This window comes from Amblyraja radiata, chromosome 1 (assembly GCF_010909765.2).
Source record: "Amblyraja radiata isolate CabotCenter1 chromosome 1, sAmbRad1.1.pri, whole genome shotgun sequence".
NCBI classification, from domain to species: domain Eukaryota; kingdom Metazoa; phylum Chordata; class Chondrichthyes; order Rajiformes; family Rajidae; genus Amblyraja; species Amblyraja radiata.
The window spans coordinates 105,601,811-105,615,999 of NC_045956.1; the positions used below are offsets into that span (position 1 = coordinate 105,601,811).

At 43.0% G+C, this 14,189-nt stretch overlaps 1 protein-coding gene across 1 annotated transcript in view; it reads right to left on the minus strand.

Annotated features, from left to right (window-relative positions):
• The window catches only part of gabrg1 (gamma-aminobutyric acid type A receptor subunit gamma1), a 152,539-nt gene extending 149,449 nt beyond the window's left edge, over window positions 1-3,090 (minus strand). Inside the window, exon 1 of the mRNA XM_033028027.1 lies at window positions 2,916-3,090. Coding sequence (XP_032883918.1) covers window positions 2,916-3,022 — 107 coding nt within the window. The 5' untranslated portion in view covers window positions 3,023-3,090. The remainder of the gene's footprint in view (window positions 1-2,915) is intronic.
• Between the last annotated feature and the right edge of the window lie 11,099 nt (window positions 3,091-14,189).

A 14,189-nucleotide genomic window follows, 5' to 3' on the forward strand; every position in this document is an offset into this window, starting at 1 on the left:
GGGTAAGGGGGATGGGGGGAGGGGGGGGTAAGGGGGAGGGGGGTGGTAAGGGGTAAGGGGGAGGGGGGGGGGGTATGGGTATGGGAGGGGGGAGGGGGGAGGGGGGGGGAATGAAAACCTCAAAATTAAGAACACCTGAATCAAGATTTAAGAGCATTGCTTTTTCTTTGTTGCCAAAAGAAAATAAATGGAAGGGTCTGGAGAGTATTAATAACTACAAACATATCAGAATGGATGTGGCCTTGAAGCATCGTGCCTTGACTTGTAAACTTCAGGTGTTAGGCATTACCAAGCCATGGGTTTTAACAAGGATGAGCAATCAGGGCAGCATTGGGTAACTTATTAGACAGATAAGGTTTAGATTGCATACTGGTTAATGATGTAAACATGATGGTGGTCTCAGAAACAGAGGGTTATCTGAGTTCAAGATTCAGGATTCAAGCGACATTTATTGTCACATGTACCAATTGGTACAGTGAAATGTGGGGTTACCATACAGCCATACAAATAATAAAGAGCACAACACACGATTGACTTGAACACAAACATTCCCACACAGCGGAATCAAAGTTTCCCACTGTGAGTGAAAGCGCCAAAGTTCAGTCATCCTCCTCTTTGTTGTTCACTCCTGGTCGGGGCTTCCCGAGCCTCCCACTGTCACCGCTACGGAGGGCCTGATGTTCAGGCCCTCTCGCCGGGATGATGGAACTCTGACGTCGGAACGGAAGAACATCCTCAGCGGCCACCTCCTTCCGGAGACCGCGGCTCCCGAAGTCCACAGGCCGAGCTGGGCAGAGATTCACACTGGCGGTCCTTGGCAAGGGGATCCCAGGACTCCGCAAACCACAGCTCCACGATACTGAAGCAGCAGGCCCAACACTCCGGAGCTTCAAACGGAAATCCTCGGTAAGGCATCGCCCGCTCTGCGATGGTACTTCAGTGCTGCGCCGCTGCTGAAGCTCTGGCCGGTCTCCGGTCTCTGGCAGGAAAGGCCGCGCCAATCCAGCAGGTAGGCCGCGAGGGGGGGGGACGAAGACGCGACTTGGAGAATAGTCGCGTCCTCGCCAGGAAGTGACTGGGACACAGATTCCCCCTTACCCTACCCACCTCCCCAAGTAAAATACTAAGAAATACTTCAACACATACTTTTTTTAAACAGACTAAAAATAAAAAAAAGATGGAAAAAACAGACAGACCCTAGGCAGGGGCTGCCATCATGTGGCGCCCCTAGTGGATAAAGAGGCACCCTAGTGGATAAAGTTAAAAGAAGAGATGTATGAGCATAAGTTCATGAGTTCCATGAGCAGAATTAGACCATTCGGCCCATCAGGTCTACTCTGCCATTCAATCATGGCTGATCTACCTTTCCCTCTCAACCCCATTCTCCTGCTTTCTCCCCATAACCTCCGACACTCTTACTAATCAAAAGCAGTTGGAATGAGCGGTCATTCTTAAGATAGAAAATGGTGACTTCAGCGTGGGCACCACAACCCAGACACCTCAGTTTTTTAAAAATGGCTCACTGTTCATTGGCCCCTTGGTCACTGTTTCATGTGATTTCCACAGAGAAGTGGTCTGATTGGACAAAGACTGGGAATTGCAAAAGCTGGTTAACTCCTGAGATCAGTAAGACAGTGATTGTAGCTTCATTCAAATTTATGACTCTAAATCAAAAACAGATTTTGCATTTTACTTTTAAGATTTGGGGATGCACAGTGGTGTAGCTGTTTGAGAAGATGCTTCGCAGCATCACAGACGTGGGTTCGATCCTGACCTCAGATGCTGTCTGTGTGGAGTTTGTATATTCTCCTTGTTCCTCCCACATCCCAAAGACATTTAGATTAGTAAATTAATTGGCTTGTATAAAATTTCCCCTAATATGTAAGGAATGGGCGAGACCGTGGGATAGAACACTAAACTTGTGAATGAGTGATTGATGGTCGGCATGGACTCAGTGGGCCAAAGAGCCTGTTTCCATGCTGCATCTAAAAAATAAATTTGCAAGTGTAATGAAGCAAGAGTGTTTGCATGCTATCCTTGGAGTGTGACAGAGCCAAGTCTTGAGACCTGATGTGTTCACAAGTACATATTAATTTCAATAAATTAACTTTCAGGGAGGCTGCTCTCTTTAGCAAAAGTGAGGCAGCATCTAAAATTCTCAAAAAAGCCCAATACCTCAGTGAAATAAATAATGTCTTGAGATCACTACTGTTTTGTCTTTCATTTTACCTGTCCAAGTTATATATCATAATTTCACCAATTTTAAATCAAAGGTACTCCTGAAACTACAACAGAGTGGAGGTATTAACATCATAACAAGCAAATATCATTTGTAAGCATGGGAGTAAATGTCATCTGGTGGAGCAAACTTTAACACTTGCATCAACCACTGCAGTGGGAAAAATGCAGAAAACTGCTGTTCTGACATATGCTTTAGTGCCAACCTTAAATACAATTAAAATATATAGTTTGCATTAAAATATACAATATTAAGTAGTGATATTACATTGTATCCATTAATCACAATCAAAATTTATCAAATAACACACGCATATACCCTACAGAAGTAAAAGTTAAAAGATATCAGAAGATAATTCACTGATTGCAGTATAAAATTGTATTAATGTATATTACAGTATAGTATGATGAGCAATTTAGTGCCATGTTTGATAACGTGAATGAATAATAACAGAAAAACCGGCAACCATTTCAGCTATGAATCAATTTACATTTGGAGGCTAAACATTAATGCAATATTGCAAATCTTGTAGCAATTATCTGGAAACAGCTTTCAAGGACACTGCTGCATGCATTTACAAAATTCAATTGGTGTGCAAGCAGTGTACTAAGCAAAAATAAAAGGCAAGCTCCCTTTGTCTGGCAAAATTGCAATACATCTTTGACCAAGCACTTACCAGGCTCTCAGGACAAACACCACCAAGATAGAGATATATAATTTGAGGCAAAAAGAAGAAGATGTACAAAGGAAAAAAATAGAATAATAATGTTTCTCTGAACCCATCGCAGAAACAGTATTGGTGGAAAATCCCAGACTCTACTGCTGTAGAACAATCCAAACCAGCCAGCAACCGGAACTGTACAGACAAACATTAATAGACAGGAAAAGCAACCATAGGCATTGCAGATCCTTTCTATAAATTATAGCAATGAACCTTTCTGCAAATCAGAGCTGAGTAGGGAGGGCCTTCCAAGATCATTGTGGTTCACAATCTATTGCACTGAAGATTTGTTGTGTTTCTGTTAAAGAAACATTACTGAGAAACTGCTAAAAATACTTCTGAGATAAAGATGTAATATTTACATTTCTACGCACACATAAATATTCTTTAATAAGCATTGGTAGTAATCATTTTATGTGGTTCATCGCAAGTGGGCATGCTTCAAATCTTGAATTGATTTAAAATAGGAAGTAAAAATGCTATATTTGGTCAGTACATCTATGTCGATTAGACAAATACATTAGTTGCATATGTTCATTTAAATGAGGAAATAATTGACAGACTGCTGTTCGCAGTAAGCTTTGACGTGTTTATTTGCGGTTACTGGCAATTACATTTGAATTTCCTTGATTTATAACTTTGGGCATCTATTTCATGGATTTCAGCAACAAATTTAACACAAAATATCTTTAAGGTGCTTCATAAAAATCACATGAAGAGCATGGGCTTGAAAGGTCATTTAGTTCACATAAACTAATCTTTCCAAACGGACTCCAGTTCAGAATCCATCCATTTCATAAATGATTGTTGTTTTTACCTGCAGTGTTTCTCTCTCTGAAGTTGTTCCTGCAAATATGTTTACAACATTTATTTGTTTTCTAGTTCCAATTTTCAGCACTTCCAATGTTTCATTTCTTCTGAAGAATACTGAGAATACCTATGGCACTGTCCACTTGAATACCCAGCTGGCTATGTGCTCCTGAAATTGGTTATGTATCCATCTTTGTGATCCAGTCCTAGATTCTTCATCCTTTTAAAAGCACTAACTTCTGATACTAGAACAAACTCGTGTGTACACACGTTACATAAGAATAGCCAATGCGGATTTGCAAAAGAATGATCATCTCCCAAACTTAGTAATAGTTCTTGAAAGAAATGAGAGCATTGCAACAAGCAAATAAGAGAGCTTGGTTGATATCAGTATGAATTTTGGAAAGAAAATTATTGCTGATGTGAGTCATTGATAAAGTTTAGTATAGTACTAGACCAAGTGCAGACCCGTTGGGTCTGTTCCCCCAAAGTGCGGTTGTGCGGGGGGGGGGGGGGAGAGGTGGTATGCAGCGTCACACACACTAACTACCCCCCCGCACACACGCTAATTACCCCTTGATATTATATTAATATTATTAATTTGCTCATTTTACCCCATAACCACCCTATCTACTGACGCATAGCCCCCAACTTGCAGTCACATCTAGAGGGGGGGGGGGCGGGGGTAGAGAGTGAGGGCCGAGAGAGAAGGGGCAGAGACAGAGAGAGAGACAGAGACACAGAGAGGGGCAAGAGGGATGGGGGGGGGGGGTGGAGAGGAGGAGAAGAGGGAGGGTGGGTGAGGGGGGAAAGGTGGGGGAGGAGGGGAGAGAGCGAGGGGAGGAGAGAGAGAGGGGAGGGGAGGAGAGATGGGGTGAGAGTGAGGGGGTGACAGTGAGGGGGAGAGAGAGGGGGTGCTGAGAGGGGGGTGCGGGGAGGTGGGGTGGGGGAGGGGATGGAGGGGAGGAGGGGGAGAAAAAGAGCGGAGAGAGAGAGAGAGGGGGGAGAGGAGGGGGAAAGAGGGGGGAGAGGGGGGGAGAGGTGGGGAGAGAGAGGAGGGGAGAGAGAGAGTGTGTATTTTTACTTCAACCCAAATCCCCCAAACAACCATTTGCAGGCAATGCCTTTTTACTTCAAACCAAACATATTTCCATTTTCAAACCACATTAAGGGCACTCACAGTTGAGTAGACATGTGTTCAGTGTTATTCAGAGCTCAGAGAGACGTGACCTCCATCTTGCAGAGACTGAGTGAGGTACACGCCTTCCAGGTTTTATAGTCCCACCTCCTCCCTCCAGCAGGGGCAGTAGAGAGAATGGTGATTTTTTAAAAAACATTAATAGGTCTCTGATTTTTCATCGATGGGAAAAATCCTCTGGTCCAGGAAGGCAGACGTGGGCTCTGAGCGAGGTGGGCAAAAATGACGGCCCTAGGTGGCGGTGTTCTCTCGGAAATCGCAGCACAGTGGGCCAAAAGCGGTCAAGATCAGACTTTTAGTAATATAGATAGATTATAGTGCAGACAACATTGATCAGATGTAAATCAAATACTGCAAATGCTGGAAATCTGATACATATCCAGAAAATGTTGTAAGTGTGCAATAGGTCATGCAATCAGGCAGCAACTGTTGGAAAAGAAACAATAAAGGTTACAAGGAATGCTCTTCAACCAGAAATATTAATTCTGTTTCTCTTTTGTTTCTCTTCATCACCAATGCTGTCTGACCTGCTGTGTATTTTCAGCATTTTCTGCTTCTATACCTTGGAGCAAATATTGCATTGAAAAAAAATCAGACCATGTATAACGATACAGCATGGAGAGATGTATAACGATACAGCATGGAAGGACATTCGGAGCAACAGGTCCATGCCAATCAATATGCCACCATTTAGATGTTCCATTTACCTGCATTCGGTCCATGTACCCTCTAAACCTTTTTTATCCATGTACCTGTCAAAATGTCTCAATGGTTATTTCACGAATAAAAATTTAAGAGGTTAAGAATTGTGCTCTGCTTAAGAAGTAGAAAACAGCCCAATTGAGGAGGTACGGTACAATATCCAGCTTTGCAAGTGTCATAGACATAAAAAACTGCAAGGTGGACTGTAACCAACTTTAGGCACACGTAACTGACTCAAAGCCCTGTCCCACGGCACGAGTTAATTCCAAGAGCTCTCCCGAGTTTGCCCTGATTCAAACTCAGAGATTTACGTCCCCGAGCTCCGACGTACCCGCTACGTTCATTCTCCGTGCTTACCACGAGTCCGATTTTTTTTAAACTCGGGAGAGCTCTTGGAATGAACTCGTACCGTGGGACAGGGCTATCAGTATTTTAACCAAGCTAAAAAGCAAATTACTGCGGATGCTGGAGAACCCCAATAAAAACAAAAATGATGGAAACACCTAGCAGTTCCAGCAGCATCAGTGGAAAGAAAATGAGTTTAAAGAGACTTTATCCAGACTGATAAAAGCTTGTTGACTTAAAACGGTAACTCTGTATCTCTCTTCACAGATACCATCTGACCTGTTTTTCTAGAATTATTATTCATTCACGTTATCAAACATGGCACTAAATTTCCTTTGAGTAGACTGATGTCAGATAAGCGAAAAGGCAAAAAGATTGTAAAGTATGCCATTTTGTGAGGAGCAAGACTATTTGACAAAACTTTAAATGTTTATAGAAATTTTAAGAATACAGATACACAAATGAGAGAACTAGCCCACTAGTATTTAAGGAAAACAAACTTAATAGGAACCAATGGGGTGGGAATTCTTTCACATAGAACAGCAGTTTTGTGCACAGCATGAAGAAATTCAGTCTACAAAATTCAGTCTACATCAATAAACATAGCAGGGTGCTTCATACATGGTGTACAGTGGAAGCGCAGGCATTAATCGAAAGGAATGGATTAGCAATTCAGTGCTGTGGAAGCGAGCTTTGATGGCTGCTGTAACATATATATTTGTTAAATTTAAAAATCTATAATTGTAAATAAAATAGACAGTAATTGTGACCATGATTGCAGTAAAATTAATGTGTTTTAATAATGTCCTAGAAAGGGTTAAATCTGCTTTGCTTACCTGGTCCAGATTACAGGTGGACAAAACAGCTGGAGAAACTCAGCGGGTGAGGCAGCATCTATGGAGCGAAGGAATAGGCGACGTTTCGGGTCGAGACCCTTCTTCAGACTGATCCAGATTCCACGTAGATCCAGGCCCACAGCAACGTGATTGATATTTATCTCCCTTCTGAATTGGCCAATCAATTAAGAGAGAGTTAGATAGACCTCTAGTGGCTAGTGGAATCAAGGGATATGGGGAGAAGGCAGTCATGGGTTATTGATTGGAGATGATCAGCCATGATCACAATGAATGGCGGTGCTGGCTCGAAGGGCCGAATGGCCTCCTTCTGCCCCTATGTTCTATGTTTTTATGTTTCTAAATTATTCAGTTGTACAACAACCTGAGTTTGGCCCACACCGAGGTAAGGGCAATAAGGGATGGGCAATAGTTCCAAGGGAAGGGCAATCAGGGCTGGATAATAGTTCTAATACTGCAGCCAATGCTTGTGTGTATAGGTGGAGCATATCATGCCAGCTGCTAATATCGATGGGGATACAAGGCAACTGCAGATGGTGGTTTACAAAAAAAGACACAACATGCTGGAATAACTCAGCAGGTCAGGCAGCATTTATGGAGAACATGGAAAGGTAATGTTTCAGGTTGGTGCCCTTTTCAGACTGTGAGTCCTGTGAGTCTGAAGAAGGGTTCTAACCTAAAACATCACTTTTCCATGTTCTCCAGAGGTGTTGCTTGACCCTCTGAGTTACTCCAGCACTTTGTCTCTTTTTTCAGCTGTTTATATGCACTGGAAGTGTATAGAATGGAAAATAATGATGACTGATGTGATATCTAAAATTCGGCCTAGGGGCTAGATACTCAGGTTAATGTCTTACCTTAGTGTAAACTCCAGATGTTGGAAGGTTGAGAAAACATAAAAAAACAAACTACTGGAGGGAGTCAGTGGGACAGGTATCTTCTGTAACATCTGGATAAGCAATGTTTCAGGTTAGGACCCTACTCCATAATTGGAGTAGACTAGTTGGTAGAATGTAATGAGGGGAAGGGTGCACAAGAGGCAAGTAATTGATTTCCAGATGAGTCTGGTGGGGAAGAGTAGAGTAGGGATGGACACAAAGACTGGAGGTGATACGTGGAGAAGATAAAGGCCAGCAGATGGTGGAATCTGATAAGAAAGGATGGTGAAGAATGAAATGTAGGATCAGAGGGAGGGATGGTGGGTAGATGAGAATGGAGGGTGGAATATGGGACCCAGAGCAGGTAGCTATGTGTGATGAGCTGGAGGTGATGAAGGGGAAAGGAACTGCATGACAGGGGGTGGAGGAGTGGAAAGACAGGTGTACATGGGAATATTTGGGCAGATCAGAAGAGAGAAGGTAGGGGGTTTATCTGAAATGGAGAGTTCAATGTTTAGCACAAATGTTGTGGGCCAAAGGGCCCATTCCTTTGCTGTACTGTTCTATGTTCTATGTTCCAATGTTCACGTCATTAGGTTGCAGGGTATGCAAGCGGAAAATAAGGCGCTGTTCTTCCATTTTATGTACAGCTTCATTCTGATAATGGGAGAGGGCAGGGTCAGGCATGGCAGCATGGAAATAGGAAGGTGAACTGAAGTGGATTCCAACCGACAGTTATAGCTGGATCTGAAGGGCAGGGTGCGTATTTGGTGAAGCGGTTGCCAAGTCGAAGCTTGGTGTCACTGATGTAGAGGACGCCACACCAAAAGCTCCAAATGCAATAGATTAGGTTGAAGGAGGTGTATTTAAACCACTGGAAGGTCTGTTTTGGTACCCGATGGATGTGAAGATGGAAGTGTAAGGACAAGTGTTGCACCTCTCGCTCTTGCTAGGGAAAGCACCTGGGGAAGAGAAAAATGGATGGGGAACCAGGGAACCACAGTGAGAGGGTGGTATATGAGGAGAGCAGAAAGGAATGGGGAGGGGAAGATGAGACTAGTGGTGGGATCACTTGGAGGCAGAGGAAGAAATCTTGGTGAATGATGAGTTGGATGAGGAGACTTGTGCACTGAAAGGTAAGAACCAGGGAACTCTATTCCTGTTCTCAGGCGTGATTGATGACGAGAGCAGTTTGGAGACAAAGAATGGAGGAGTCACAGATGAGGGGTTGATCCACAACTGCGGGAGAACCATGTTTCCCAAAAAAAGAGGACATCTCACATGTTCTAGAGTGGAAAGCTTCATCTTGAGACCAGATGCAGCAATGTTGGAGAACTGTGAGAGAGGGATGTTGTGGGAGTCCAGAACCAGGGGCCACAATTTAAGAATAAGGGGTAAGCCATTTAGAATGGAGATGAGGAAACACTTTTTTCACACAGAGAGTTGTGAGTCTGTGGAATTCACTGCCTCAGAGGCCGGTTCTCTGGATAATTTCAAAAGAGCTGGATAGGGCTCTTGAAGATAGTGAAGTCAGGGGATATGGGGAGAAAGTAGGAACGGGGAACTGATTGTGGATGATCAGCCATGATCACATTGAATGGCGGTGCTGGCTTGAAAGGCTGAATGGCTGCCTCCTGCACCTAATGTCTATGCATCTATGTATCTGTGTTAACACTGAAACCGACTTATTCATAAAATGATTTCAAGTATTTTTGACTGTCATTAAAAAATAATTGTATGAGGAAGAAATAAAATGAAAGACAACAATGCTGTTATATTTCTGGAAGCACACACAATTTTGATATAATAATATAATAATAATATATCTTTTATTGTCATTGCACGTCAGTGCAACGAGATTTAGTGTGCAGCTCCACTGATGTCCAGGAAAGGTAAATAAATACAATACATAAATAAACAAGCTGAATTGATTGACGTGACCATCTGAGGGAGACTGTCCAAAGGGGGTGGGTGGGGGGGCACTCATTAGGGCCGGTTCAGAGCCGCTATAGCTCTTGGGATGAAACTGTTCCTGAGTCTGGAGGTTCGGGCGTAGAAGGCCTTGTAACGTCTGCCGGAGGGAAGTAGTTGAAACAGACCGTGGCAGGGGTGTGATGAGTCCTTATGGATGCTGAGGGCCTTCCTGAGGCACCGCGTGTGGTAGATGCCCTCCAAGGCTGGTAGCTCTGTCCCGATGATCCTCTGCGCTCTGTTGACGACGCGCTGAAGAGCTCTCCTCTCCGCCTCCGTGCAGCTGAGATACCACACAGAGATGCCATACGTTAGTATGCTCTCTGTGGTGCAGCGGTAGAACGTTGTCAGCAGCTGTTGGGGCAGACCAGTCTTTTTTAATGTCCTCAGGAAGAACAGTCGTTGCTGTGCCTTCTTGACCAGCGCGGCGGTGTTTGTGGACCATGTGAGGTCTTCTGAAATGTGAGTGCCCAGAAACTTAAAGCTGGACACTCTCTCCACACTTTCCCCATAAATGGAGATTGGGTCGTATTCTCCAGAATGGGACCTCCTGAAGTCAATGATCAGCTCCTTGGTCTTGGAGGTGTTTAGTGCCAAGTTGTTATTGGCGCACCAGTCCGCCAGGTTCTGCACCTCCGCTCTGTATTTTGTTTCATCACCGTTGGTGATCAGCCCAATCACTGTTGTGTCGTCTGCAAACTTCACGATGGTGTTGGTGTCGAATGCAGGGACACAGTCGTGAGTGAAGAGGGAGTAGAGCATGGGGCTTAGTACACAACCCTGTGGTGTGCCGGTGCTCAGGGTGATGGTGGAGGACAGGTGCGGGCCCAGTCTCACTGCCTGCGGTCGCTCCGTGAGAAAGTTCAGGATCCAAGCACATATCGGTGAGCTGAGGCCTAGCTGGTATATATCAAAGATAGACACAAAAAGCTGGAGTAACTCAGCAGGACAGGCAGCATCTCTGGTGAGAAGGAGTGGGTGACGTTTCGGGTCGAGACTCTTCTTGATACATCAGTTCTGTCCTATGTCAAGTTTTAAATATTTCTGAATTAAATTGAAGTTTCTGAAGTTGTGAAAATCAAATATTTGTTTTGGCAACAGTGACATTTTTGCTATTCTTGAAATTCTAAATTAACCTATTGTTTCTAATTATTGTTTATTTTATTATTTATTATGATTGTTGTTATTGTTATACTATTATTGTTATACTAATTATTGTTATTGTTTCTAATTCTGGACCTAATAATATCATTTGAGGTTTTCAATTTCTCATCTACGCCAAGGTCTCAATGTATTAAGTGGATTCTAATTATATAATCATTTTGATGGCTCTGAAATCCAATAGCTGTAATAACACAAGAAACAACCATTTGATCACACGATTGACTGTGATCATTGCAGTTACCCAGGATTACAAAGGGAGCAATTGAAGGGTGTGGAGGTCTGGAGACAACTTGTATCTGGATTATTCTGCAGAGATTTTAGAGTTGTCATAAAGTCATAGTCATAGAGTAATGCAGGGTGGAAACAGGCCCGTCGGCCCAACTCACCCACACCGGCCAACAATGTCCCATTTACCCTAGCCCCATTTGTCTGCACTTGGTCCATAACTCTCCAAACCTCTCCTGCCATGTACCTGTCCAACAATGGGATAGTCCAAGACTCAATTGCCTCCTCTAGCAGCTTGTTCCATACACCCACCACCCCCTGTGTGAAAAGTTACCCTTAGGATTCCTATTAAATCTTTTCCCCCTTCTCCCTGAACCCATGTCCTCTGGTCCTCGATTCCCCTACTCTGGATAAAAGATTCTGTGCATCTAGCCGATCTATTCCTCTCATGATTTTGTTTACCTCTATAAGATCTACCCTCATCCTCCTACGCTCCATGGAATAGAGATCCAGCCTACTCAACCTCTCCCTATAGCTCACACCCTGTAGTCCTGGCAACATCCTTGTAAATCTTTTCTGAACTCTTTCAAGCTTGACAATATCTTTCCTATAACATGGTGCCCAGAACTGATCACAATATTCTAAATGCGGTCTCACCAACGTCTTATACAACTGCAAAAGAATTCCCAACTTCAATACTCAATACTCTGACTGATGAAGGCCAAAGAGCCACAAGCCTTTTTAACCATCTTATCTACCTGTGATTCCGCCTACATGGAACCATGCACTTGTACTCCTAGATTCCTCTGCTCAACAACACTACCCAGAGGCCTACCATTTACTATGTAGGTTCTGCCCTTGTTAGACGTCCCAAAAATGCAACACCTCACACTTCTCTGTATTAAATTCCATCAACCATTCCTCCGTCCACTTGGCCAATCGATCCAGATCCGGCTCACAACCATCTTCACTATCTGCAAAACCACTAACTTTTGTATCATCAGTAAACTTGCTAATCTTGCCCTGTATGTTCTCATCCAAATCATTGATGTAGATGACAAACAGTAACGGGCCCAGCACCGAATCCTGAGGCACACCACTAGTCACAGGCCTCCATTCTGAGAAGGAACCTTCCATCATCACCCTCTGCTTCCTTCCATGGAGCCAATTTGCTATCCATTCAGCTATCTCTCCTTGGATCCCATGCGATCTAACCTTCCAGAGCAGCCTACCATGCGGCATCTTGTCGAACGCCTTACTAAAGTCCATGTACTCAACATCTACAGCTCTGCCTTCCTTAACCTTTTTGCTCACGTCCAAAAAAATCAGCAAATTATATGCTCTAACTGATTGAAGCCCTTTTTACAGACTTTAAGCACGTGACAGATAAATATGTACACATTTACGTGCCTTCATAGCTCATGTTTTGAAGATTAGGTGATAAAAGAGTGATGGAAATTATTTCTGAAGGTAATTGTATTTGTGTAAATTTTAAAGGCAACATGGAGTCAAAACTCACCTTTTGCTGGTAGCTTTAAACAGATCTGCTCTCCACTGTACTCCAATTCACTTTCAGTGTTAGTGATGAAGGCCAATTAATAACCAATATTCTACCATCCTCTAGCATCACCCCCTTAAGGGAAAAATCTACAAAAACATTGTTTTTTGTAAGAATTTTTAATTAAAATAGAGCTGTGAGATTTAATTAAACTGACACTGAATGGTGACATTAGAATCTATTCTTCACAATATGAAAAAAGATAAATCCTTCATCAAACAGCAGTGTTTCCTTTAATTTTCTTCTATCAGATTAACTGAGCTTCAATTTATACAAAGCACACTTTGGCTTAATGTGATCAGATATCTGACATCACCTTTGACATTGAGTAGATGATCTGCCACAGTGACAGAAAATGCAACCTTGGTATAATTGGTTTCTGGAACTGAAATTGATTAGATAAAACAAGTTACTGTCCCATCGTGGACAACACTTGGAAAATGATAAATCTGACATTTATAAAATGAATTAAACTTTATGTTGGAAGAAAGAAAACACGAGTCTGAGACTTTCCTTCCAATGCTATGTATTGAGGAAACATATATCATTTAAAATTAATGGAAACAATCATCGACAAATCGTTTACATCCAATAGCAATGATAATCTAGTTTAAACCGATTCCTGCGGCTGGGTAGGGAACCTATTGTGTTAAATGTAACCAACATTAGTCATCTCCGAGGATAATCTGCTTTCTGCTGTTGAATGGACATAAATTCATATGATCATGTGATAGGAGCAGAATTAGGCCAATGTTCTATAGACTCAGGATCAGTTCCTGTGGATTGGAGAGTAGCTAATGTTATCCCACTTTTTAAGAAAGGCGGGAGAGAGAAAACGGGGAATTATAGACCAGTTTGCCTGACATCGGTGGTGGGGAAAATGCTGGAGTCAATTATAAAAGATGAGATAGTCGCATATTTGGATAGCAGTAACAGGATCGGTCCGAGTCAGCATGGATTTATGAAGGGGAAATCATGCTTGACTAATCTTCCGGAATGTTTTGAAGATGTAACTAGGAAAATGGACAAGGGAGAGCCAGTGGATGTAGTGTACCGGGACTTTCAGAAAGCATTTGATAATGTCCCACATAGGAGATCAGTGGGCAAAGTTAGGGCACATGGTATTGGGGGTAGAGTGCTGACAGGGATAGAAAAGTGGTTGGCAGACAGGAAACAAAGAGTAGATCCCTTTCAGAATCGCAGTCAGTGATGAGTGTGGTACTTCAAGGCTCAGTGCTGGGACCGTAGCTATTTACAATATACATCAATTATTTGGATGAAGGGATTCAAAGTAACATTAGCAAATTTGCAGATGACACAAAGCTGGGTGGCAGTGTGCTATGAGAATGCAGGGTGACTTGGACAGGTTGGGGGAGTGGGCAGATGCATGGCAGATTAAGTTTAATGAGGATAAATGTGAGGTATCCACTTTGGTAGCAAAAACAGGAAGGCAGATTACTATCTAAATGGTGTCAAGTTGGAAAAAAGGGAAGTACAACGGGATCTGGGGGTCCTTGTACATCA